General features: G+C 46.9%; 1 protein-coding gene across 2 annotated transcripts in view; it reads left to right on the top strand.

The window, feature by feature from the left end:
- The window catches only part of LOC120920858 (V-type proton ATPase catalytic subunit A-like), a 50,791-nt gene that overhangs the window by 8,583 nt on the left and 14,676 nt on the right, over window positions 1-27,532 (top strand). For both annotated transcript variants that reach the window (XM_040333211.1, XM_040333210.1), the window contains exons 2-11: window positions 2,968-3,060; window positions 14,110-14,238; window positions 18,054-18,268; window positions 19,702-19,839; window positions 20,596-20,747; window positions 21,197-21,359; window positions 21,441-21,549; window positions 21,883-22,005; window positions 24,091-24,205; window positions 24,902-24,965. In XM_040333211.1, the coding sequence (XP_040189145.1) occupies window positions 2,968-3,060; window positions 14,110-14,238; window positions 18,054-18,268; window positions 19,702-19,839; window positions 20,596-20,747; window positions 21,197-21,359; window positions 21,441-21,549; window positions 21,883-22,005; window positions 24,091-24,205; window positions 24,902-24,965 (1,301 nt within the window). The remainder of the gene's footprint in view (window positions 1-2,967; window positions 3,061-14,109; window positions 14,239-18,053; window positions 18,269-19,701; window positions 19,840-20,595; window positions 20,748-21,196; window positions 21,360-21,440; window positions 21,550-21,882; window positions 22,006-24,090; window positions 24,206-24,901; window positions 24,966-27,532) is intronic.

Here is a 27,532-nt window from a genome sequence, read left to right as displayed (position 1 = left end):
GATAATTCCAGGACCCCCCCCCCCCCATATACCAGAAGAATTCCAGGACCCCCCCCCGTATACCAGGATAATTCCAGGACCCCCCCCGTATACCAGGATAATTCCAGGACCCCCCCCGTATACCAGGATAATTCCAGGACCCCCCCCGTATACCAGAAGAATTCCAGGACCCCCCCCGTATACCAGGATAATTCCAGGACCCCCCCCCCCCCATATACCAGAAGAATTCCAGGACCCCCCCGTATACCAGGATAATTCCAGGACCCCCCCCCGTATACCAGGATAATTCCAGGACCCCCCCTGTATACCAGGATAATTCCAGGACCCCCCCCCATATACCAGAAGAATTCCAGGACCCCCCCCGTATACCAGGATAATTCCAGGACCCCCCCCCCCGTATACCAGGATAATTCCAGGACCCCCCCCCCCCCCGTATACCAGAATAATTCCAGGACCCCCCCCGTATACCAGAAGAATTCCAGGACCCCCCCCATATACCAGAATAATTCCAGGACCCCCCCGTATACCAGAATAATTCCAGGACCCCCCCCCCCGTATACCAGAATAATTACAGGACCCCCCCATATACCATAATACCTCCAGGACCCCCTCCCCCATATACCATAATACCTCCAGGACCCCCCCCCCCCATATACCATAATACCTCCAGGATCTTCCCCCCTGTATACCATAATACCTCCAGGATCTTCCCCCCTGTATACCATAATACCTCCAGGATTATGGTATACGGGGTGGATTCTAGGACCCATGGGTGAATCTATCCATATCTCCCAGCCCCCCGTATAATATAATACTTCTAGGACCCATGGGTGAATCTACACATAGGTAGTATGAATTATCCATATCTCCCAGCCCCCCGTATAATATAATACTTCTAGGACCCATGGGTGAATCTACACATAGGTAGTATGAATTCTCCATATCTCCCAGCCCCCCGTATAATATAATACTTCTAGGACCCATGGGTGAATCTACACATAGGTAGTATGAATTATCCATATCTCCCAGCCCCCCCGTATAATATAATACTTCTAGGACCCATGGGTGAATCTACACATAGGTAGTATGAATTATCTATATCTCCCAGCCCCCCGTATAATATAATACTTCTAGGACCCATGGGTGAATCTACACATAGGTAGTATGAATTATCTATATCTCCCAGCCCCCCGTATAATATAATACTTCTAGGACCCATGGGTGAATCTACACATAGGTAGTATGAATTATCTATATCTCCCAGCCCCCCGTATAATATAATACTTCTAGGACCCATGGGTGAATCTACACATAGGTAGTATGAATTATCTATATCTCCCAGCCCCCCGTATAATATAATACTTCTAGGACCCATGGGTGAATCTACACATAGGTAGTATGAATTCTCCATATCTCCCAGCCCCCCGTATAATATAATACTTCTAGGACCCATGGGTGAATCTACACATAGGTAGTATGAATTATCTATATCTCCCAGCCCCCCGTATAATATAATACTTCTAGGACCCATGGGTGAATCTACACATAGGTAGTATGAATTATCTATATCTCCCAGCCCCCCGTATAATATAATACTTCTAGGACCCATGGGTGAATCTACACATAGGTAGTATGAATTATCCATATCTCCCAGCCCCCCCGTATAATATAATACTTCTAGGATCCATGGGTGAATCTACACATAGGTAGTATGAATTCTCCATATCTCCCAGCCCCCCCGTATAATATAATACTTCTAGGACCCATGGGTGAATCTACACATAGGTAGTATGAATTATCCATATCTCCCAGCCCCCCGTATAATATAATACTTCTAGGACCCATGGGTGAATCTACACATAGGTAGTATGAATTATCCATATCTCCCAGCCCCCCGTATAATATAATACTTCTAGGACCCATGGGTGAATCTACACATAGGTAGTATGAATTATCCATATCTCCCAGCCCCCCGTATAATATAATACTTCTAGGACCCATGGGTGAATCTACACATAGGTAGTATGAATTCTCCATATCTCCCAGCCCCCCGTATAATATAATACTTCTATGACCCATGGGTGAATCTACACATAGGTAGTATGAATTATCTATATCTCCCAGCCCCCCGTATAATATAATACTTCTAGGACCCATGGGTGAATCTACACATAGGTAGTATGAATTATCTATATCTCCCAGCCCCCCGTATAATATAATACTTCTAGGACCCATGGGTGAATCTACACATAGGTAGTATGAATTATCTATATCTCCCAGCCCCCCGTATAATATAATACTTCTAGGACCCATGGGTGAATCTACACATAGGTAGTATGAATTCTCCATATCTCCCAGCCCCCCGTATAATATAATACTTCTAGGACCCATGGGTGAATCTACACCCATGAATTATCCATATCTCCCAGCCCCCCGTATAATATAATACTTCTAGGACCCATGGGTGAATCTACACCCATGAATTATCCATATCTCCCAGCCCCCCATATAATATAATACTTCTAGGACCCATGGGTGAATCTACACATAGGTAGTATGAATTATCTATATCTCCCAGCCCCCCGTATAATATAATACTTCTAGGACCCATGGGTGAATCTACACATAGGTAGTATGAATTATCTATATCTCCCAGCCCCCCGTATAATATAATACTTCTAGGACCCATGGGTGAATCTACACATAGGTAGTATGAATTATCCATATCTCCCAGCCCCCCGTATAATATAATACTTCTAGGACCCATAGGTGAATCTACACATAGGTAGTATGAATTCTCCATATCTCCCAGCCCCCCGTATAATATAATACTTCTATGACCCATGGGTGAATCTACACATAGGTAGTATGAATTATCCATATCTCCCAGCCCCCCGTATAATATAATACTTCTAGGATCCATATAGTAATGACTGTGATGGTAATTACATTCTTCTCTGTCTGTAGGGTCTACAAAGATGGATTTTTCAAAACTGCCAAGAATCAGCGATGAGGAAGAGGAGAGCATGCTGGGATTTGTCCATGGGGTGTCTGGACCAGGTATTTATTACGGCATGAAATCAGTGAGGTTGAACCGGTGTGACTGAGGATAGCCAATCAGAGAGAAGATCTAAGGCCGGGTTCACACTGGTACGACTTTGCCCTGTGACATCAGACCTACTTCTATCCGACTTCAATGAACAGGATCTGACTTTGATTCATTCATACCAGGCCTTTTGAGTCTGGTATGGTTCTTGAGGAGGGAACCCCACGCCAAAAAAAAACCAAAAAAAAACGAGAGGGGTACCCCCCATATCCATACGGACCCTTATCTGAGCATGCAGTCTGACAGGTCAGGAAAGGGGGATGAGCAAGCTCTCTCCCTCCTGGACCATACCAGGCCACATGCCCTCAACATGGGGGGGGGGGTTGGTGCTTTGGGGCAGGAGGGGCTCTGCCCCCCACCCCAAAGCACCTTGTCCCCATATTGATAGGGACAAAGGCCTCTTCCCCACAACCCTGGTCAGGCGGAGGGCTTATTAGAATCTGGAAGCCCCCTTTATCAAAAGGGCCCCCAGATCCTGGCTTACCTCCTATGTGAATGAGTATGGGGTACATTGTATCCCTACCAGTACACAGGTTTTTGACAAAATCCTTTATTAAAAATGTCCCCTATCATAGGTCCAACATGTCTTCTTTCTTCCGTGATGTCTTCTCCCTCATGTCTGGTTCTTCTTCCTCTGGTGATGTCTTCTTCCTCTGGTTCTCCCTCCGGTTCTTCTCTCTCTGCTGTCTTCTTCCTCTGGTTCTTCCTCCGTTCTCCCTCCGCTGTCTTCTTCCTCTGGTTCTTCTCCCTCCGCCGTCTTCTTCCTCTGGTTATTCCTCCGTTCATCTTCTTCCACTGTCTTCTTCCTCTGGTTCTTCCTCCGTTTATCTCCTTCCACTGCCTTCTTCCTCTGGTTCTTCCTCTGTTCTTCTCCCTCCACTGTCTTCTTCCTCTGATTTTTCTCCCTCCACTGTCTTCTTCCTCTGGTTCTTCCTCCGTTCCTTTCCCTCCACTGTCTTCTTCCTCTGTTTTTTTTCCCTCCGCTGTCTTCTTCCTCTGGTTCTTCTCCCTCTGCTGTCTTCTTCCTCTTGTTCTTCTCCCTCCCCTGTCTTCTTCCTCTGGTTATTCTTCCTCCACTGTCTTCTTCCTCTTGTTCTTCTCCCTCCCCTGTCTTCTTCCTCTGGTTATTCTTCCTCCACTGTCTTCTTCCTCTGGTTCTTCTCCCTCCGCTGTCTTTTTCCTCTTCATCCGGTGATGTCTTCTTCCTCTGGTTCTTCCTCTGGTCCTTCTCCCTCCACTGTCATCTTCCTCTGTTCTTCTCCCTCCACTGTCTTCTTCCTCTGGTTCTTCCTCCGTTCATCTCCTTCCACTGTCTTCTTCCTCTGGTTCTTCTCCCTCTGCTGTCTTCTTCCTCTTGTTCTTCACCCTCCCCTGTCTTCTTCCTCTGGTTATTCTTCCTCCACTGTCTTCTTCCTCTTGTTCTTCTCCCTCCCCTGTCTTCTTCCTCTGGTTATTCTTCCTCCACTGTCTTCTTCCTCTGGTTCTTCTCCCTCCGCTGTCTTTTTCCTCTTCATCCGGTGATGTCTTCTTCCTCTGGTTCTTCCTCTGGTCCTTCTCCCTCCACTGTCATCTTCCTCCGTTCTTCTCCCTCCACTGTCTTCTTCCTCTTGTCCTTCTCCCTCCCCTGTCTTCTTCCTCTGGTTCTTCTCCCTCCGCTCTCTTCTTCCTCTGTTCATCCCCCTCCGATGTCTTCTTCCTCTGTTCTTCTCCCTCCGCTGTCTTTTTCCTCTGGTCCTTCTCCCTCCACTGTCTTCTTCCTCTGGTTTTTCTCCCTCATGTCTCTTCTTCCTCTGTTCATCCCCCTCCGATGTCTTCTTCCTCTGTTCTTCTCCCTCCGCTGTCTTTTTCCTCTGGTCCTTCTCCCTCCACTGTCTTCTTCCTCTGGTTTTTCTCCCTCCACTGTCTTCTTCCTATGTTCTTCTTCCTCTGATTTTTCTCCCCCTGCTGTCTTCTTCCTCTGGTTTTTCTCCCCCTGCTGTCTTCTTCCTCTGGTTCTTCTCCCTCCGCTGTCTTTTTCCTCTTTTTCTTCCTCTGGTTCTCCCTCTTGTCCTTCTCCCTCCACTGTCCTCTTCCTCTAGTTCTTACTCTGGTCCTTTCTCCCTCCACTGTCTTCTTCCTCTGGTTCTTCTCCCTCCACTGTCTTCTTCCTCTGGTCCTTTTCCCTCCACTGTTTTCTTCCTCTGGTTCTTCTCCCTCCACTGTCTTCTTCCTCTGGTTCTTCTCCCCCCACTGTCTTCTTCCTCTGGTTCTTCCTCTGTTCTTCTCCCTCCACTGTCTTCTTCCTCTGGTTCTCCCTCCGGTTCTTCCTCTGGTTCTTCTCCCTCCACTGTCTTCTTCCTCTGATTTTTCTCCCTCCACTGTCTTCTTCCTCTGGTTCTTCCTCCGTTCCTTTCCCTCCACTGTCTTCTTCCTCTGTTTTTTTTCCCTCCGCTGTCTTCTTCCTCTGGTTTTTCTCCCTCTGCTGTCTTCTTCCTCTGGTTCTTCTCCCATCGCAGTCTTCTTCCTCTGGTTCTTCTCCCTCCGCTGTCTTTTTCCTCTTTTTCTTCCTCTGGTTCTCCCTCTTGTCCTTCTCCCTCCACTGTCCTCTTCCTCTAGTTCTTACTCTGGTCCTTTCTCCCTCCACTGTCTTCTTCCTCTGGTTCTTCTCCCTCCACTGTCTTCTTCCTCTGGTCCTTTTCCCTCCACTGTTTTCTTCCTCTGGTTCTTCTCCCTCCACTGTCTTCTTCCTCTGGTTCTTCTCCCCCCACTGTCTTCTTCCTCTGGTTCTTCCTCTGTTCTTCTCCCTCCACTGTCTTCTTCCTCTGGTTCTCCCTCCGGTTCTTCCTCTGGTTCTTCTCCCTCCACTGTCTTCTTCCTCTGATTTTTCTCCCTCCACTGTCTTCTTCCTCTGGTTCTTCCTCCGTTCCTTTCCCTCCACTGTCTTCTTCCTCTGTTTTTTTTCCCTCCGCTGTCTTCTTCCTCTGGTTTTTCTCCCTCTGCTGTCTTCTTCCTCTGGTTCTTCTCCCATCGCAGTCTTCTTCCTCTGGTTCTTCTCCCTCCGCTGTCTTCTTCCTCTGGTTCTTCTCCCATCGCAGTCTTCTTCCTCTGGTTCTTCTCCCTCCGCTGTCTTCTTCCTCTGGTCCTTCTCCCTCCACTGTCTTCTTCCTCTGTTTTTTCCTCTGTTCTTCTCCCTCCACTGTCTTCTTCCTCTGGTCCTTCTCTCTCCACTGTCTTCTTCCTCTGGTTCTTCCTCCAATCTTCTCCCTCCGCTGTCATCTTCCTCTGGTTCTTCTCCCATCGCAGTCTTCTTCCTCTGGTTCTTCTCCCTCCGCTGTCTTCATCCTCTCGTTCTTCCTCCAGATCTTCTTCTTTTGCTGTCTTCTTTCTCTGGTCCTTCTTCCTTCACTGTCTTTCTCCTCTTGTTCTTCCTCAAGTACTTCTCCCTCCATTTTCTTCTTCCTCTTCTTCTTCCTCCGGTGATGTCTTCTTCCTCTTCTTCATCTTCCAGTGATGTCTTCTTCCTCTGGTTCTCCCTCAGGTTCTTCCTCTGGTTCTTCTCCCTCCGCTGTCTTTTTCCTCTTCTTCTTCCTTTGGTGATGTTTTCTTCCTCTGGTTCTCCCTCCAGTTCTTCCTCTGGTCATTCTCCCTCCACTGTCTTCTTCCTCTAGTTCTTCCTCTGGTCCTTCTCCCTCCACTGTCTTCTTCCTCTGGTTCTTCTCCCTCCACTGTCTTCTTCCTCTTGTTCTTAATTCGTTCTTCTCCATCCACTGTCTTCTTCCTCTGGTCCTTCTCCCTTCACTGTCTTCTTCCTCTGGTTCTTCTCCCTCCACTGTCATCTTCCTCTGGTTCTTCCTCTGTTCTTCTCCCTCCACTGTCTTCTTCCTCTGGTTCTTCTTCCTCCGCTGTCTTCTTCCTCTGGTTCTTCTCCCTCCACTGTCTTCTTCCTCTGGTTATTCTCCCTCTGCTGTCTTCTTCCTCTGGTTCTTCTCCCTCCGCTGGTCTTCTTCCTCCAGATTTTCTCTCTTTGCTGTCTTCTTTCTCTGGTCCTCCCCCCTTCGCTGTCTTCCTCCTCTTGTTCTTCCTCAAGTACTTCTCCCTCCGCTGTCTTCTTCCTCTGGTTCTCCCTCCAGTTCTTCCTCTGGTCATTCTCCCTAGACTGTCTTCTTCCTCTAGTTCTTCCTCTGGTCCTTCTCCCTCCACTGTCTTCTTCCTCTGGTTCTTCTCCCTCCACTGTCTTCTTCCTCTTGTTCTTAATTCGTTCTTCTCCATCCACTGTCTTCTTCCTCTGGTCCTTCTCCCTTCACTGTCTTCTTCCTCTGGTTCTTCTCCCTCCACTGTCATCTTCCTCTGGTTCTTCCTCTGTTCTTCTCCCTCCACTGTCTTCTTCCTCTGGTTCTTCTTCCTCCGCTGTCTTCTTCCTCTGGTTCTTCTCCCTCCACTGTCTTCTTCCTCTGGTTATTCTCCCTCTGCTGTCTTCTTCCTCTGGTTCTTCTCCCTCCGCTGGTCTTCTTCCTCCAGATTTTCTCTCTTTGCTGTCTTCTTTCTCTGGTCCTCCCCCCTTCGCTGTCTTCCTCCTCTTGTTCTTCCTCAAGTACTTCTCCCTCCGCTGTCTTCTTCCTCTGGTTCTCCCTCCAGTTCTTCCTCTGGTCATTCTCCCTCCACTGTCTTCTTCCTCTAGTTCGTCCTCTGGTCCTTCTCCCTCCACTGTCTTCTTCCTCTGGTTCTTCTCCCTCCACTGTCTTCTTCCTCTTGTTCTTCCTTCGTTCTTCTTCATCCACTGTCTTCTTCCTCTGGTCCTTCTCCCTCCACTGTCTTCTTTCTCTGGTTCTTCTCCCTCCGCTGTCTTCTTCCTCTGGTTCTTCTCCCTCCGCTGGTCTTCTTCCTCCAGATTTTCTCTCTTTGCTGTCTTCTTTCTCTGGTCCTCCCCCCTTCGCTGTCTTCCTCCTCTTGTTCTTCCTCAAGTACTTCTCCCTCCGCTGTCTTCTTCCTCTGGTTCTCCCTCCAGTTCTTCCTCTGGTCATTCTCCCTCCACTGTCTTCTTCCTCTAGTTCGTCCTCTGGTCCTTCTCCCTCCACTGTCTTCTTCCTCTGGTTCTTCTCCCTCCACTGTCTTCTTCCTCTTGTTCTTCCTTCGTTCTTCTTCATCCACTGTCTTCTTCCTCTGGTCCTTCTCCCTCCACTGTCTTCTTCCTCTGGTTCTTCTCCCTCCGCTGTCTTCTTCCTCTGGTTCTTCCTCTGTTCATCTCCCTCCGCTGCCTTCTTCCTCTGGTTCTTCTCCCTCAGCTGTCTTTTTCCTCTGGTCCTTCTCCCTCCACTGTCTTCTTCCTCTGGTTCTTCTCCCTCCACTGTCTTCTTCCTCTGGTCCTTCTCTCTCCACTGTCTTCTTCCTCTGGGTTCTTCCTCCGTTCTTCTCCCTCCGCTGTCATCTTCCTCTGGTTCTTCCTCCAGATCTTCTTCTTTTGCTGTCTTCTTTCTCTGGTCCTTCTTGCTTCGTTGTCTTCCTCCTCTTGTTCTTGCTCAAGTACTTCTCCCTCCGCTGTCTTCTTCCTCTTCTTCCTCCGGCGATGTCTTCTTCATCCTCCAGTGATGTCTTCTTCCTCTGGTTCTCCCTCCGGTTCTTCCTCTGGTTCTTCTGCCTCGGCTGTCTTTTTCCTCTTCTTCCTTTGGTGATGTCTTCTTCCTCTGGTTCTCCCTCCAGTTCTTCCTCTGGTCATTCTCCCTCCACTGTCTTCTTCCTCTATTTCTTCCTCTGGTCCTTCTCCCTACACTGCCTTCTTCCTCTGGTTCTTCTCTCTCCACTGTCTTCTTCCTCTTGTTCTTCTTTTGTTCTTCTCCCTCCGCTGTCTTCTTCCTCTGGTTCTTGCTCTGTTCATGTCCCTCCGCTGTCTTCTTCCTCTGGTCCTTCTTCCGTTCTTCTCCCTCTGCTGTCTTTTTCCTCTGGTCCTTCTCCCTCCACTGTCTTATTCCCCCTCCACTGTCTTCTTCCTCTGGTTCTTCTCCCTCCACTGTCTTATTCCCCCTCCACTGTCTTCTTCCTCTGGTTCTTCTCCCTCCACTGTCTTCTTCCTCTGGTCCTTCTCCCTCCACTGTCTTCTTCCTATGGTTCTTCTCCCTCCACTGTCTTCTTCCTCTGGTTCTTCTCCCTCCACTGTCTTCTTCCTCCGTTCTTCTCCCTCCACTGTCTTCTTTCTCTGGTTCTTCCTCCCTTCTTCTCCTTCCACTGTCTTCTTCCTCCGCTGTCTTCTTCCTCTGGTTCTTCTCCTTTTGCTGTCTTCTTTCTCTGGTCCTCCCCCCTTCGCTGTCTTCCTCCTCTTGTTCTTCCTCAAGTACTTCTCCCTCCGCTGTCTTTTTCCTCTTCTTCTTCCTCCAGTGATGTCTTCTTCCTCTGGTTCTCCCTCCGGTTCCTCCTCTGGTTCTTCTCCCTCCGCTGTCTTCTCCCTCTGGTTCTTCCTCCGTTCTTCTCCCTCCACTGTCTTCTTCCTCTTCTTCTTCCTCCGGTGATGTCTTCTTCCTCTTCTCCTTCCTCCGGTGATGTCTTCTTCTTCTGGTTCTCCCTCCGGTTCTTCCTCTGGTCTTTCTCCCTCCGCTGTCTTCTTCCTCTGGTTCTTCCTCTGGTCCTTCTCCCTCCAATGTCTTTTTCCTCTGGTCCTTCTCTCTCCACTGTCTTCTTCCTCTGGTTCTTCCTCCAATCTTCTGCCTCCGCTGTCATCTTCCTCTGGTTCTTCTCCCATCGCAGTCTTCTTTCTCTGGTCCTTCTTCCTTCGTTGTCTTCCTCCTCTTGTTCTTCCTCAAGTACTTCTCCCTCCACTGTATTCTTCCTCTTCTTCTTCCTCCCGTGATGTCTTCTTCCTCTGGTTCTCCCTCCGGTTCTTCCTCTGGTTCTTCTCCCTCTGGTACTTCCTCCGTTCTTCTCCCTCCGCTGTCTTCTTCCTCCGTTCTTCTCCCACCGCTGTCTTCTTCCTCCGGTGATGTCTTCTTTCTCTTGTTCTCCCTCCGGTTCTTCCTCTGGTTCTTCTCCCTTTGGTTCTTCCTCCGTTCTTCTCCCTCTGCTGTCTTCTTCCTCCTTTCTTATCCCTCCGCTGTCTTCTTCCTCCGGTGATGTCTTCTTCCTCTGGTTCTCCATCCGGTTCTTCCTCTGGTTCTTCCTCCGTTCTTCTTCCTTTCGCTGTCTTCTTCCTCCGTTCTTCTCCCTCCGTTGTCTTCTTCCTCCGGTGATGTCTTTCTCTTCTTTTTCCTCTGGTGATGTCTTCTTCCTCTGGTTCTCCCTCCGGTTCTTCCTATGGTCCTTCTCCCTCCACTGTCTTCTTCCTCTGGTTCTTCTCCCTTCACTGTCTTCTTCCTCTGGTTCTTCTCCCTCCACTGTCTTCTTCCTCTGGTTCTTCTCCCTTCACTGTCTTCTTCCTCTGGTTCTTCTCCCTCCACTGTCTTCTTCCTCTGGTTCTTCTCCCTCTGCTGTCTTCTTCCTCTGGTTATTCTCCCTCCGCTGTCTTCTTCCTCTGGTTCTTCTCCCTCTGCTGTCTTCTTCCTCTGGTTCTTCTCCCTCCGCTGTCTTCTTTCTCTGGTCCTCCCCCCTTCGCTGTCTTCCTCCTCTTGTTCTTCCTCAAGTACTTCTCCCTCCGCTGTCTTCTTCCTCTTCTTCTTCCTCCGGTGAGGTCTTCTTCCTCCAGTGATGTCTTCTTCCTCTGGTTCTCCCTCCGGTTCTTCCTCTGGTTCTTCTCCCTCCGCTGTCTTCTCCCTCTGGTTCTTCCTCCGTTCTTCTCCCTCCGCTTTCTTCTTCCTCCGGTGATGTCTTCTTCCTCTTCATCTTCCTCTGGTGATGTCTTCTTCTTCTGGTTCTCCCTCCGGTTCTTCCTCTGGACGTTCTCCCTCCACTGTCTTCTTCCTCTGGTTCTTCCTCCCTTCTTATCCCTCCACTGTCTTCTTCCTCTGGTTTTTCTCCCTCCGCTGTCTTCTTCCTCTGGTTCTTCTCCCTCCGCTGTCTTCTTCCTCTGGTTCTTCTGCCTCTGCTGTCTTCTTCCTCTGGTTCTTCTCCCTCCGCTGTCTTCTTCCTCTGGTTCTTCTCCCTTTGCTGTCTTCTTTCTCTGGTCCTCCCCCCTTCGCTGTCTTCCTGCTCTTGTTCTTCCTCAAGTACTTCTCCCTCCGCTGTCTTCTTCCTCTTCTTCCTCCGGTGAGGTCTTCTTCCTCCAGTGATGTCTTCTTCCTCTGGTTCTCCCTCCAGTTCCTCCTCTGGTTCTTCTCCCTCCGCTGTCTTCTCCCTCTGGTTCTTCCTCCGTTCTTCACTCTCCACTGTCTTCTTCCTCCGGTGATGTCTTCTTCCTCTTCTTCTTCCTCCGGTGATGTCTTCTTCTTCTGGTTCTCCCTCTGGTTCTTCCTCTGGTCTTTCTCCATCCTCTGTCTTCTTTCTCTGGTTCTTCTCCCTCCACTGCCTTCTTCCTCTTGTCCTTCTCTCTCCACTGTCTTCTTCCTCTGGTTCTTCCTCCAATCTTCTCCCTCCACTGTCATCTTCCTCTGGTTCTTCTCCCTTCACTGTCTTCTTCCTCTGGTTCTTCTCCCTATGCTGTCTTCTTCCTCTGGTTCTTCCTCCAGATCTTCTTCTTTTGCTGTCTTCTTTCTCTGATCCTTCTTCCTTCGCTGTCTTCCTCCTCTTGTTCTTCCTCAAGTACTTCTCCCTCCACTGTATTCTTCCTCTTCTTCTTCCTCCGGTGATGTCTTCTTCCTCTGGTTCTCCCTCCGGTTCTTCCTCTGGTTCTTCTCCCTCTGGTACTTCCTCCGTTCTTCTCCCTCTGCTGTCTTCTTCCTCCGTTCTTCTCCCTCCGCTGTCTTCTTCCTCCGGTGATTTCTTCTTCCTCTGGTTCTCCCTCCGGTTCTGCCTCTGGTTCTTCTCCCTCTGGTTCTTCCTCTGTTCTTCTCCCTCTGGTTCTTCCTCCGTTCTTCTCCCTCCGCTGTCTTCTTCCTCCGTTCTTCTCCCTCCGCTGTCTTCTTCCTCCCGTGATGTCTTCTTCCTCTGGTTCTCCCTCCGGTTCTTCCTCTGGTTCTTCTCCCTCTGGTTCTTCCTCCGTTCTTCTCTCTCCGCTGTCTTCTTCCTCCGTTCTTCTCCCTCCGTTGTCTTCTTCCTCCGGTGATGTTTTTCTCTTCTTTTTCCTCCCGTGATGTCTTCTTCCTCTGGTTCTCCCTCCGGTTCTTCCTCTGGTCCTTCTCCCTCCGCTGTCTTCTTCCTTTGGTTCTTCTCCCTTCAATGTCTTCTTCCTCTGGTTCTTCTCCCTCCGCTGTCTTTTTCCTCTGGTTCTTCTCCCCCTTGCTGTCTTCTTCCTATGGTTCTTCTCCCTTTGCTGTCTTCTTTCTCTGGTCCTCCCCCCTTCGCTGTCTTCCTCCTCTTGTTCTTCCTCAAGTACTTCTCCCTCCGCTGTCTTCTTCCTCTTCTTCTTCCTCCGGTGAGGTCTTCTTCCTCCAGTGATGTCTTCTTCCTCTGGTTCAAAGAAAACTGGGGTTGGGACTTTAAATGAGGCGTATGAAAAACACACGCCTCCATCCCTATTGAATACAAAAAAAGGGGGGGTTTTTGGGACTTTAAATGAGATGCGTTTTTAAACAAACAGTAGTATAAGTAAAATAGTAAACGTTTATAACCAGGCTCATACTTACCACCCAAACAGCAAGCCAAATTCAACTGTCTAACTGTATATGTTAAAAGCAGAGATTGGTTGCACGCATTTGCAAGTACATGAGTAAGCTGCAGAGCCCGCGCCAAGGCTCTCTGCGATCTGCAGTCCTAACTAAACTTTTGAAGTCTCCTCAATGGAGGCATGTAAAGACTAATGGGTAGATGGAGGACAGGTGACTAGGGGTGTGTCCCCGCCTCCACCTATGCTTGGTATTGTGGTGAAGAGCACTGGAAAAAAACACATAATAGTATAAGGGTATCAGCAAAACGCATCTCCATCCCTATATGGTACAAAGAAAACTGGGGTTGGGACTTTAAATGAGGCGTATGAAAAACACACGCCTCCATCCCTATTGAATACAAAAAAAGGGGGGGTTTTTGGGACTTTAAATGAGATGCGTTTTTAAACAAACAGTTGTATAAGTAAAATAATAAACATTTATAACCAGGCTCATACTTACCACCCAAACAGCAAGCCAAATTCAACTGTCTAACTGTATATGTTAAAAGCAGAGATTGGTTGCACAGTTGAATTTGGCTTGCTGTTTGGGTGGTATGTATGAGCCTGGTTATAAACGTTTACTATTTTACTTATACTACTGTTTGTTTAAAAACGCATCTCATTTAAAGTCCCAAAACCCCCCCCCTTTTTTTTTCTTCCTCTGGTTCTCCCTCCGGTTCTTCCTCTGGTTCTTCTCCCTCTGCTGTCTTCTTCCTCTGGTTCTTCCTCCGTTCGTCTCCTTCCGCTGTCTTCTCCCTCTGGTTCTTCCTCCGTTCTTCTCCCTCCGCTGTCTTCTTCCTCCGGTGATGTCTTCTTCCTCTTCATCTTCCTCCGGTGATGTCTTTTTCTTCTGGTTCTCCCTCCGGTTCTTCCTCTGGTCTTTCTCCCTCCGCTGTCTTCTTCCTCTGGTTCTTCCTCCGTTCGTCTCCTTCCGCTGTCTTCTTCCTCTGGTTCTCCCTCCGTTTCTTCCTCTGGTCCTTCTCCCTCCACTGTCTTCTTCCTCTTTTTCTTCCTCCTCCGCTGTCTTCTTCCCCCTCTGGTGATGTCTTCTTCCTCTGGTTCTTCTCTCTCTGCTAAAAAGGAGAAAGGCTGGTGCTATGAAAGTCAGCTAAAACATTGTTTTAATATTGCATGTGAACAGCAGTCAAAAATAAATCTTCTGTCTTCTTCCTCTGGTTCTTCATTCAGTTCTTCTCCTACATGCCGCGCAGAGCATACTACATGCCACAGAGTCTGGCTGGTCTTGTGTATGGACCAATGTCTAACCCTAACCTGAAATACTTCTTATTGGGTAGAATCTCTGGAGTGCATGGAAATTTCCAGCATGCTGGATGGGATAATATGTACATTTCTTCCCTGGCAGTGGTGACGGCAGCGCAGATGTCGGGGGCCGCCATGTATGAGTTGGTGCGAGTCGGTCATTCAGAACTTGTGGGTGAGATCATCCGGCTGGAGGGAGACTTGGCCACCATTCAAGTGTATGAAGAGACCTGTATCCTTTACACTATATTCAGGGGTACAAATATCACCCCAATGTCACCATCTAGGGGTGTCTCTCTGTACATATATCACCCCAATATCACCATCTAGGGGCGTCTCTCTGTACATATATCCCCCCAATGTCACCATCTAGGGGTGTCTCCTTGTACATATATCACCATCTAGGGGTGTCTCCCTGTACATATATCACCACAATTTCACCATCTAGGGGTGTCTCCCTGTACATATATCACAATCTAGGGGTGTCTCTCTGTACATATATCACCCCAATATCACCATCTAGGGGTGTCTCCCTGTACATATATCACCACAATTTCACCATCTAGGGGTGTCTCCCTGTACATATATCACAATCTAGGGGTGTGTCTCTGTACATATATCACCCCAATATCACCATCTAGGGGTGTCTCCCTGTACATATATCACCACAATTTCACCATCTAGGGGTGTCTCCCTGTACATATATCACCCCAATATCACCATCTAGGGGTGTCTCCTTGTACATATATCACCATCTAGGGGTGTCTCCCTGTACATATATCACCACAATTTCACCATCTAGGGGTGTCTCTCTGTACATATATCACCCCAATATCACCATCTAGGGGTGTCTCCCTGTACATATATCACCACAATTTCACCATCTAGGGGTGTCTCTCTGTACATATATCACCCCAATATCACCATCTAGGGGTGTCTCTCTGTACATTTATCACCCCAATATCACCATCTAGGGGTGTCTCTCTGTACATTTATCACCCCAATATCACCATCTAGGGGTGTCTCTCTGTACATATATCACCCCAATATCACAATCTAGGGGTGTCTCCCTGTACATATTTCACCACAATTTCACCATCTAGGGGTGTCTCCCTGTACATATATCACAATCTAGGGGTGTCTCCCTGTACATATATCACCACAATTTCACCATCTAGGGGTGTCTCCCTGTACATATATCACCATCTAGGGGTGTCTCCCTGTACATATATCACCCCAATATCACCATCTAGGGGTGTCTCTCTGTACATTTATCACCCCAATTTCACCATCTAGGGGTGTCTTACTGTACATATATCACCCCAATTTCACCATCTAGGGGTGTCTTACTGTACATATATCACCCCAATATCACCATCTAGGGGGGTCTCTCTGTACATTTATCACCCCAATGTCACCATCTAGGGGTGTCTCCCTGTACATATATCACCCCAATTTCATCATCTAGGGGTGTCTCCCTGTACATATATCACCCCAATATCACCATCTAGGGGTGTCTCCTTGTACATATATCACCATCTAGGGGTGTCTCCCTGTACATATATCACCCCAATATCACCATCTAGGGGTGTCTCTCTGTACATTTATCACCCCAATGTCACCATCTAGGGGTGTCTCCCTGTACATATATCACCCCAATTTCATCATCTAGGGGTGTCTCCCTGTACATATATCACCATCTAGGGGTGTTTCCCTGTACATATATCACCCCAATTTCATCATCTAGGGGTGTCTCCCTGTACATATATCACCATCTAGGGGTGTCTCCTTGTACATATATCACCCCAATTTCACCATCTAGGGGTGTCTTACTGTACATATATCACCCCAATATCACCATCTAGGGGGGTCTCTCTGTACATATATCACCCCAATGTCACCATCTAGGGGTGTCTCCCTGTACATATATCACCCCAATTTCATCATCTAGGGGTGTCTCCCTGTACATATATCACCATCTAGGGGTGTTTCCCTGTACATATATCACCCCAATTTTACCATCTAGGGGTGTCTCTCGGTACATATATCACCATCTAGGGGTGTCTCCTTGTACATATATCACCCCAATTTCACCATCTAGGGGTGTCTTACTGTACATATATCACCCCAATATCACCATCTAGGGGGGTCTCTCTGTACATATATCACCCCAATGTCACCATCTAGGGGTGTCTCTCGGTACATATATCACCATCTAGGGGTGTCTCTCGGTACATATATCACCACAATTTCACCATCTAGGGGTGTCTCTCGGTACATATATCACCCCAATTTCACCATCTAGGGGTGTCTCTCTGTACACATATCACGCCAATGTCACCATCTAGGGGTGTCTCTCTGTACACATATCACGCCAATGTCACCATCTAGGGGCGTCTCTCTGTACACATATCACGCCAATGTCACCATCTAGGGGTGTAACATAGTAACACATAGGGGGTTATTTACGAAAGGCAAATCCACTTTGCCCTACAAGTGCACTTGGAAGTTCAGTCACTGTAAATCTGAGAGGTAGATCTGAAATGAGGGGAAGCTCTGCTGATTTTATTATACAATAATGTGCAAGCTAAAATGCTGTTTTTTCTTTTCCTTGCATGTCCTCCTCAGATCTACAGCGACTGAACTTCCAAGTGCACTTGTAGGGCAAAGTGGATTTGCCTTTTGTAAATAACCCCCATAGTGATACATAGTGACACATAGGAACACATAGTGATACATAGTAACACATAGTGATACATAGTAACACATAGGAACACATAGTGATTATTATTATTATTATTATTAAACAGGATTTATATAGCGCCAACAGTTTGCGCAGCGCTTTACATCAGGGAAGACAGTACAGTCACAATACAAATCAATACAGGAGGGATCAGAGGGCCCTGCTCGTTAGAGCTTACAATCTAGAAATACATAGTAACACATAACATAGTAATACATAGTAACACATAGTGATACATAGCAATACATAGTGATACATAGTGATACATAGCAATACATAGTGATACATAGTGATACATAGTGATACATAGTGATACATAGCAATACATAGTGATACATAGTGATACATAGTGATACATAGTGATACATAGCAATACATAGTGATACATAGTGATACATAGTGATACATAGTGACACATAGTGACACATAGTGATACATAGTGATACATAGTGATACATAGTAACACATAGTGATACATAGTGATACATAGTGATACATAGCAATACATAGCGATACATAGTGATACATAGCAATACATAGTGATACATAGTGATACATAGTGATACATAGCAATACATAGTGATACATAGTGATACATAGTGATACATAGCAATACATAGTGATACATAGTGATACATAGTGATACATAGCAATACATAGTGATACATAGTGATACATAGTGATACATAGCAATACATAGTGATACATAGTGATACATAGTGATACATAGTGATACATAGTGATACATAGCAATACATAGTGATACATAGTGATACATAGTGATACATAGCAATACATAGTGATACATAGTGATACATAGTGATACATAGCAATACATAGTGATACATAGTGATACATAGTGATACATAGTGATACATAGTAATACATAGTGATACATAGTGATACATAGTGATACATAGTAATACATAGTAACACATAGTGATACATAGTGATACATAGTGATACATAGTGATACATAGTAATACATAGTAACACATAGTGATACATAGTAATACATAGTAATACATAGTGATACATAGCAATACATAGTGATACATAGTGATACATAGCAATACATAGTGATACATAGTGATACATAGCAATACATAGTGATACATAGTGATACATAGTGATACATAGTGATACATAGTGATACATAGCAATACATAGTAACACATAGTGATACATAGTGATACATAGTGATACATAGCAATACATAGTGATACATAGTGATACATAGCAATACATAGTCTATGGAGTGGGATTGTGCAGACGTTTCTCTTTCCTTAGTGAATGCCGCCCAGCTGGCGTGTCGGTGGGAGATCCGGTGCTGCGGACTGGGAAGCCCCTCTCGGTAGAGTTGGGCCCGGGCATTATGGGAAATATCTTTGATGGGATCCAACGTCCTTTAAAAGATATTTCAGACATGACAAAAAGTATTTACATCCCTCGGGGTATTAATGTGACCGCTCTGTCCAGAGATATCAAGTGGGAATTTATTCCAGACAAAAACATCAGGGTAAGTACAAAGAGTGGGTGGGGCTTACATAGATTGTTGGCCAGGGCTGTCTCTTAGTTCTCAATAGATTGCTGACCAGGGCTGTCTCTTAGTACTCCATAGATTGTTGGCCAGGGCTGTCTCTTAGTTCTCAATAGATTGCTGACCAGGGCTGTCTCTTAGTACTCCATAGATTGCTGGCCAGGGCTGTCTCTTAGTTCTCCATAGATTGCTGGCCAGGGCTGTCTCTTAGTTCTCCATAGATTGCTGGCCAGGGCTGTCTCTTAGTACTCCATAGATTGTTGGCCAGGGCTGTCTCTTAGTCTCCATAGATTGCTGGCCAGGGCTGTCTCTTAGTCTCCATAGATTGCTGGCCAGGGCTGTCTCTTAGTTCTCCATAGATTGCTGACCAGGGCTGTCTCTTAGTACTCCATAGATTGTTGGCCAGGGCTGTCTCTTAGTCTCCATAGATTGCTGGCCAGGGCTGTCTTTTAGTTCTCCATAGATTGCTGGCCAGGGCTGTCTCTTAGTTCTCCATAGATTGCTGGCCAGGGCTGTCTCTTAGTACTCCATAGATTGCTGGCCAGGGCTGTGCCTTAGTCCTCTATAGATTGCTGGCCATGGCTGTCTCTTAGTACTCCATAGATTGCTGGCCAGGGCTGTCTCTTAGTTCTCCATAGATTGTTGGTCAGGGCTGTCTCTTAGTTCTCCATAGATTGCTGGCCAGGGCTGTCTCTTAGTTCTCCATAGATTGTTGGTCAGGGCTGTCTCTTAGTTCTCCATAGATTGTTGGCCAGGGCTGTCTCTTAGTTCTCCATTGATTTCTGGTCAGGGCTGTCTCTTAGTTCTCCATAGATTTCTGGTCAGGGCTGTCTCTTAGTTCTCCATAGATTGCTGGCCAGGGCTGTCTCTTTGTACTCCATAGATTGCTGGCCAGGGCTGTGCCCTAGTCCTCTATAGATTGCTGGCCATGGCTGTCTCTTAGTACTCCATAGATTGCTGGCCAGGGCTGTCTCTTAGTTCTCCATAGATTGTTGGTCAGGGCTGTCTCTTGGTTCTCCATAGATTGCTGGCCAGGGCTGTCTCTTAGTTCTCCATAGATTGTTGGTCAGGGCTGTCTCTTAGTTCTCCATAGATTGTTGGTCAGGGCTGTCTCTTAGTTCTCCATAGATTGTTGGTCAGGGCTGTCTCTTAGTACTCCATAGATTGCTAGCCAGGGCTGTCTCTTAGTACTCCATAGATTGTTGGTCAGGGCTGTCTCTTAGTTCTCCATAGATTGTTGGTCAGGGCTGTCTCTTAGTTCTCCATAGATTGCTGGTCAGGGCTGTCTCTTAGTACTTTGTGAAATCATGAAGACAGGGTTGGGATCCATCTTATGTCTGTAAATGTTTGAGGAATGGATAGATGGGCTGTGTGAGAGTGAATATGACCTGTAAATGATTCTTCTTCCCCAGGCAGGTAGTCATGTGACTGGAGGGGACATCTACGGGAGTGTCCAGGAGAATTCTCTCATCAAACACAAAATCATGGTGCCCCCCCGTAGCCGTGGAACTGTCACCTACGTCGCTCCCCCCGGGAACTACGACATCTCAGTGAGTTTACTTTATACTGCCCTCTACCTCTAGGTCAGTGATGGCGAACCTCGGCACCCCAGATGTTTTTGAACTACATTTCCCATGATGCTTATGCACTCTGCAGTGTAGTGAAACATCATGGGAAATGTAGTTCCAAAACATCTGGGGTGCCGAGGTTCACCATCACTGCTCTAGGTGATGCTCTACCCTTCCCTCTGCCAAGTCCTTGCACATGAGAATCCTCCACGTTGGAGGTCAAAGGAGAATTTCATTTATATTTGGAAGCAGGCAGCTTAATTTCGTTTTTTACATAGATTGTTAACACTAGGGGGCGATCAAGTGGGTAACTGTGTTCCCTAATTTGTGTTCTAGGCGGATGGGACTGACCTAGAGGTAATGACAAATGTGATTTCTAGCTATTAAGAGCTCACAATCTGCCTTTCCTTTTACACACACACGTCCCTGTTCTTCCTCTCGTGCCCGCCAGTCATCACGACCGCCGGTCACGAGCATCAGCACCCCCCCGATGCAGTGCTCGCTTGCTATCCCGCTTAGAGGGACCGATGTAGACAGCTACGACGGTTTGCGGGATTGTGCCGACCTGCCGCCATTGGAGTTAAGCCACCCAGGACTTTCATTCGCTCTTTGAAATGTATTTCCCATTGGGATGGATTGGCTAATGCTCTTATGTAATATGCTCTTAAAGCACTCCCATTTTTCCTCCGTGTTTTTGGTTCCTAAGATTTTATCCCAATATTACTTTGTCTTCTCTAGGATGTGGTTCTAGAATTGGACTTCGAAGGCATCAAAGAAAAGCTGACCATGGTACAGGTGTGGCCAGTGCGGCAGATTCGACCAACCGCTGAGAAGCTCCCAGCCAACTACCCACTGCTGACTGGACAAAGAGTCTTGGATGCCCTTTTCCCGTAATGTCACCTGCTGGATTTCAAGGCTTACTAAGCCTCATTTCTCTTTGGCCATAGGTCCACAAACCCCCAAAGCCTCCAATCAGATGCAGACTTGGTCTTCATTTGTAAATTTGCAAGGGCACTTTTTGATCTGATTATGAGAGCATAGAACTTACATAAGACAACCGATACGGCTGGGTTCATGTCCAGACTGATCAGATGTCTAGAGACTCCCATTGTTGGCAACAATACCACAGATATGGGAGGTTTGGTATAATTCCCACCATTGATGGTTTAATGGACAATCAGCCTTAGAGTGTAAAGCTCCATACAGGTTGTGATCCGGCCTTTGTAGAACTTTTCCATCTCAGCAGGCCAATCTTCCAATAGACACTGCTCAATGTTTGACCTTGAAGACCAATGGAGAGATTATGTATCCCAACAGATGTACATGTTTTCTTTCACAGATGTGTCCAAGGTGGAACCACAGCAATCCCTGGTGCCTTCGGCTGTGGGAAGACTGTGATCTCTCAGGCTTTGTCCAAGTTCTCCAATAGTGATATCATTGTATACGTGGGCTGTGGAGAGAGAGGTAACGAGATGTCAGAGGTGCTGAGAGACTTCCCAGAGGTAAGACATATCTCAGACAACTCACCATAAATCCCTTTGGCTGATATTGTGTACTCATTCCAAGAATTCATTATTAATCAGCTTACCATGGAGGTTAATGGGAAAACTGAGACAATCATGAAAAGGACAACTCTGGTGGCAAACACATCCAACATGCCGGTGGCAGCTAGAGAGGCTTCAATCTACACAGGTTTGCCAATGTCTGATATATATGTATGTACATTAGTAAATATTCATTCCATTGGTCTTCTCTATGTCTTGTTAGATAAGTGTGTGCAGTGGTAGTCGTTGTATAGATGCCCCTCTAGTTACCCCATTTACCATTCTTAAACATGAGTGAGGCTACTTTTGGCCCAAATCAAACTATTTGCAGTGTCTGGTGTCATACTCAACATTATCTAAGCTTTGTGTCATGAGCCAGCTAGATGGACTATTGATAATAAGCCGATGCCCCCCCATCTCAGCTTGAACCTTGACCCTAAATATAATAAATGAGACTGAAGAATGTTCTCTTCTCAAAAAGGAATCACCTTGTCTGAATATTTTCGAGATATGGGTTACAACGTCAGTATGATGGCGGACTCCACTTCCCGATGGGCTGAGGCGCTGAGAGAAATCTCTGGTCGTTTGGCAGAAATGCCAGCTGGTAAGAGTCATTCATCTTACTCCATTCCATGAGTTTTCTATCTGTAATAGTGAAGGAAATTGGACAAAATTACTACAATAGTTGGTTGTGTCTCAGGGACGGTAGGGGGAGCCATTTGTTGGGTGTCAGGGATGATAGGGGGCAGCCATTTGTTGAATGCCAGGGACAGTAGGGTGGCAGCAATTTGTTGGGTGTGCGGCACAGTAGGGGGGCAGCCATTGGTTGTGTCTCAGGGATGGTAGGGGCCAGCCATGAGTTTGGGGTCAGGGATGATAGGGGGCAGCCATTTGTTGGGTGTGAGGGACAGTAGGAGGGCAGCCATTTATTGGGTGTTGGGGACGGTAGGGGGGCAGCCATTGGTTGGGCCTCAGGGACAGTAGGGGGCAACCATTTGTTGGGTGTCGGGGACGGTAGGGGGGCAACCATTTGTTGGGCCTCAGGGACAGTAGGGGGCAGCTATTTGTTGAGTATTGGGACAGTAGGGGGCAGCCCTTGGTTGGGTGTCAGGGACAGTAGGGGGCAGCCATTTATTGGGTGTCGGGGCGGTAGGGAGGCCACCAATTGTTGGGTGTTAGGGACAGCCATTTATTGGGTGTCAGGGATGGTAGAGGGGCAGCCATTGGTTGGGTCTCAGGGACAGTAGGGGGCAGACATTAGTTAGGTGTCAGGGGCGGTAGGGAGGGTGCCATTTGTTGGGTGTCAGGGATGGTAAGGGGCAGCCATTTGTTGAGTGTTGGGGATGGTAGGGGCAGCCCTTTTTTTGGGGTCTCAGGGACAGTAGGGGGCAGCCACTTATTGGGTGTCGGGGACGGTAGGGAGGCCACCAATTGTTGGGTGTTAGGGACAGCCATTTATTGGGTGTCAGGGACAGTAGAGGGGCAGCCATTGGTTGGGTCTCAGGGACAGTAGGGGGCAGCCATTTGTTGAGTATCGGGACAGTAGGGGGCAGCCATTTGTTAGGTGTCAGGGGCGTTAGAGAGGGTGCCATTTGTTGGGTGTCAGGGATGGTAAGGGGCAGCCATTTGTTGAGTGTCGGGGACAGTAGGGGGCAGCCCTTGGTTGGGTCTCAGGTACAGTAGGGGGCAGCCATTTGTTGGGTATCGGGGACGGTAGGGGGCAGCCCTTGGTTGGGTCTCAGGTACAGTAGGGGGCAGCCATTTGTTGGGTATCGGGGACGGTAGGGGGCAGCCCTTGGTTGGGTCTCAGGGACAGTAGGGGGCAGCCATTTGTTGGGTATCGGGGACGGTAGGGGGCAGCCCTTGGTTGGGTCTCAGGTACAGTAGGGGGCAGCCATTTGTTGGGTATCGGGGGCGGTAGGGGGCAGCACTTGGTTGGGTCTCAGGTACAGTAGGGGGCAGCCATTTGTTGGGTGTCGGGGACAGTAGGGGGCAGCCCTTGGTTGGGTCTCAGGTACAGTAGGGGGCAGCCATTTGTTGAGTGTCGGGGACAGTAGGGGGCAGCCCTTGGTTGGGTCTCAGGTACATTAGGGGGCAGCCATTTGTTGGGTATCGGGGACGGTAGGGGGCAGCCCTTGGTTGGGTCTCAGGGACAGTAGGGGGCAGCCATTTGTTGGGTATCGGGGACGGTAGGGGGCAGCCCATGGTTGGGTCTCAGGTACAGTAGGGGGCAGCCATTTGTTGGGTATCGGGGGCGGTAGGGGGCAGCACTTGGTTCGGTCTCAGGTACAGTAGGGGGCAGCCATTTGTTGGGTGTCGGGGACAGTAGGGGGCAGCCCTTGGTTGGGTCTCAGGTACAGTAGGGGGCAGCCATTTGTTGAGTGTCGGGGACAGTAGGGGGCAGCCCTTGGTTGGGTCTCAGGTACAGTAGGGGGCAGCCATTTGTTGGGTATCGGGGACGGTAGGGGGCAGCCCTTGGTTGGGTCTCAGGGACAGTAGGGGGCAGCCATTTGTTGAGTGTCGGGGACAGTAGGGGGCAGACCTTGGTTGGGTCTCAGGTACAGTAGGGGGCAGCCATTTGTTGGGTGTCTGGGACGGTAGGGTGACAGTCATTGTATTAGATGTCCAGTGCCAGCATAAGATGACCCACTTGGCTTCCTTCTCATGTGTGAAATGATTTGTGTTACAGATAGCGGTTACCCAGCGTACCTTGGTGCCCGATTGGCCTCCTTCTATGAGCGGGCAGGAAGAGTCCGGTGTTTGGGAAGTCCTCAGAGAGAAGGCAGTGTCAGCATTGTTGGAGCGTGAGTGGACCAATCTGTGTAGCAGGGGCCATGTTTGTCAATTTCATGATCCAGGCTACCCAAGAATGACCTTCCTAACAAGCAGGAAATGAGCTTTAAAGCAAACCTCTATCTCTAGAATTGGAGGTCCATAATGCCCAATTAGATAATGAAATGCTAGTTGTATACAGTATGGGGCCGATTTATAGAGCAGTTGTAGAGCTATTAGTCCTATGAAGCTGCATGTGCATTTATTCTATGTGAGGAAATCATGTGCTACCAGGCTATTTTATCAAATGTTATTTATTCATTCATGTGGAATAGGTTCAATCAAGAAAATACTGCATTTTGGCCATTAGATAGAGCTGATAATTATTGTAAAAAAAATATTTGTTTCCTAGGATCAACAGCTCCATTTGGTGGCCATAATGTGGTATTTTCCTGAATAACATTCTACCTGGAAAAACAATAGCCTAATAGCATTTACATTTGCCCTCATTTGCACAGAAGAAATCTATATGCAGTTTCATGGGATGAAGAGCCAATTTTGTATAACTACACATTTATGACCAACCATTATTGGGAGGAGGTTCTGCAGCTATGGAGCTTGTGGAGTTCCATTATATGGAATGGGGTGGAGTAACTCCCTAATAGTTTGGGGTCTTTGCTTTGCTTGCATTATTAATAAGTCTTAATTATAATAATTTCTCTTCACAGCGTGTCCCCACCTGGTGGTGACTTCTCCGATCCGGTCACATCAGCCACTCTGGGTATTGTACAGGTAGGCATCTATGGCATGGCATTCATCGAAGGAGGAACTAATCCCACTGAGCAGGAGAACTGGATTTCCCTTACCTACCACAAAGGACATATGGGGCCGATGTCATCATTTCCCCTGGGGTTAAGGGTCAGGGTGAGGGTTACGGTTAGATTTAGGGCCATAGCTAGTGTTATATTTAGGAGTTTGGGTTAGTGATAGGGTTAAAGGTTAGGGTCATAGCTAGTGTTATAGTTCGGAGTTTGGGTTAGTGATAGGGTTAAAGGTTATGGCCATAGCTAGTGTTATAGTTAGGAGTTTGGGTTAGAGATAGGGTTAGATTTAGGGTCATAGCTAGTGTTATAGTTCGGAGTTTGGGTTAGTGATAGGGTTAAAGGTTAGGGTCATAGCTAGTGTTATAGTTCGGAGTTTGGGTTAGTGATAGGGTTAAAGGTTAGGGTCATAGCTAGTGTTATAGTTAGGAGTTTGGGTTAGAGATAGGGTTAAAGGTTAGGGTCATAGCTAGTGTTATAGTTAGGAGTTTGGGTTAGAGATAGGGTTAGATTTAGGGTCATAGCTAGTGTTATATTTAGGAGTTTGGGTTAGTGATAGGGTTAAAGGTTAGGGTCATAGCTAGTGTTATAGTTAGGAGTTTGGGTTAGAGATAGGGTTAAAGGTTAGGGTCATAGCTAGTGTTATAGTTAGGAGTTTGGGTTAGTGATATGGTTAAAGGTTAGGGTCATAGCTAGTGTTATAGTTCGGAGTTTGGGTTAGAGATAGGGTTAGATTTAGGGTCATAGCTAGTGTTATAGTTCGGAGTTTGGGTTAGAGATAGGGTTAGATTTAGGGTCATAGCTAGTGTTATAGTTAGGAGTTTGGGTTAGAGATAGGGTTAAAGGTTAGGGTCATAGCTAGTGTTATAGTTAGGAGTTTGGGTTAGAGATAGGGTTAGATTTAGGGTCATAGCTAGTGTTATAGTTAGGAGTTTGGGTTAGTGATAGGGTTAAAGGTTAGGGTCATAGCTAGTGTTATAGTTAGGAGTTTGGGTTAGAGATAGGGTTAGATTTAGGGTCATAGCTAGTGTTATATTTAGGAGTTTGGGTTAGTGATAGGGTTAAAGGTTAGGGTCATAGCTAGTGTTATAGTTCGGAGTTTGGGTTAGAGATAGGGTTAGATTTAGGGTCATAGCTAGTGTTATAGTTAGGAGTTTGGGTTAGTGATAGGGTTAAAGGTTAGGGTCATAGCTAGTGTTATAGTTAGGAGTTTGGGTTAGAGATAGGGTTAGATTTAGGGTCATAGCTAGTATTATAGTTCGGAGTTTGGGTTAGTGATAGGGTTAAAGGTTAGGGTCATAGCTAGTGTTATAGTTCGGAGTTTGGGTTAGTGATAGGGTTAAAGGTTAGGGTCATAGCTAGTGTTATAGTTAGGAGTTTGAGTTAGAGATAGGGTTAAAGGTTAGGGTCATAGCTAGTGTTATAGTTAGGAGTTTGGGTTAGTGATAGGGTTAAAGGTTAGGGTCATAGCTAGTGTTATAGTTCGGAGTTTGGGTTAGTGATAGGGTTAAAGGTTAGGGTCATAGCTAGTGTTATAGTTAGGAGTTTGGGTTAGTGATAGGGTTAAAGGTTAGGGTCATAGCTAGTGTTATAGTTCGGAGTTTGGGTTAGTGATAGGGTTAAAGGTTAGGGTCATAGCTAGTGTTATAGTTAGGAGTTTGAGTTAGAGATAGGGTTAAAGGTTAGGGTCATAGCTAGTGTTATAGTTAGGAGTTTGGGTTAGCGATAGGGTTAAAGGTTAGGGTCATAGCTAGTGTTATAGTTCAGAGTTTGGGTTAGTGATAGGGTTAAAGGTTAGGGTCATAGCTAGTGTTATATTTAGGGATTCTGGGTTAGTGATAGGGTTAAAGGTTAGGGTCATAGCTAGTGTTATATTTAGGAGTTTGGGTTAGAGATAGGGTTAGATTTAGGGTCATAGCTAGTGTTATAGTTAGGAGTTTGGGTTAGTGATAGGGTTAAAGGTTAGGGTCATAGCTAGTGTTATATTTAGGAGTTTGGGTTAGTGATAGGGTTAAAGGTTAGGGTCATAGCTAGTGTTATAGTTCGGAGTTTGGGTTAGTGATAGGGTTAAAGGTTAGGGTCATAGCTAGTGTTATAGTTAGGAGTTTGGGTTAGTGATAGGGTTAAAGGTTAGGGTCATAGCTAGTGTTATATTTAGGAGTTTGGGTTAGAGATAGGGTTAGATTTAGGGTCATAGCTAGTGTTATATTTAGGAGTTTGGGTTAGAGATATGGTTAAAGGTTAGGGTCATAGCTTGTGTTATAGTTAGGAGTTTGGGTTAGAGATAGGGTTAAAGGTTATGGCCATAGCTAGTGTTATAGTTAGGAGTTTGGGTTAGAGATAGGGTTAGATTTAGGGCCATAGCTAGTGTTATAGTTAGGAGTTTGGGTTAGAGATAGGGTTAAAGGTTAGGGTCATAGCTAGTGTTATAGTTAGGAGTTTGGGTTAGAGATAGGGTTAAAGGTTAGGGTCATAGCTTGTGTTATAGTTAGGAGTTTGGGTTAGAGATAGGGTTAGATTTAGGGTCATAGCTAGTGT

Source organism: Rana temporaria, chromosome 13, assembly GCF_905171775.1.
Source record: "Rana temporaria chromosome 13, aRanTem1.1, whole genome shotgun sequence".
Classification (NCBI taxonomy): Eukaryota; Metazoa; Chordata; class Amphibia; order Anura; family Ranidae; genus Rana; species Rana temporaria.
Note: the sequence above shows the minus strand (reverse complement) of the source record. Positions and strands in the feature narration are given on the sequence as shown.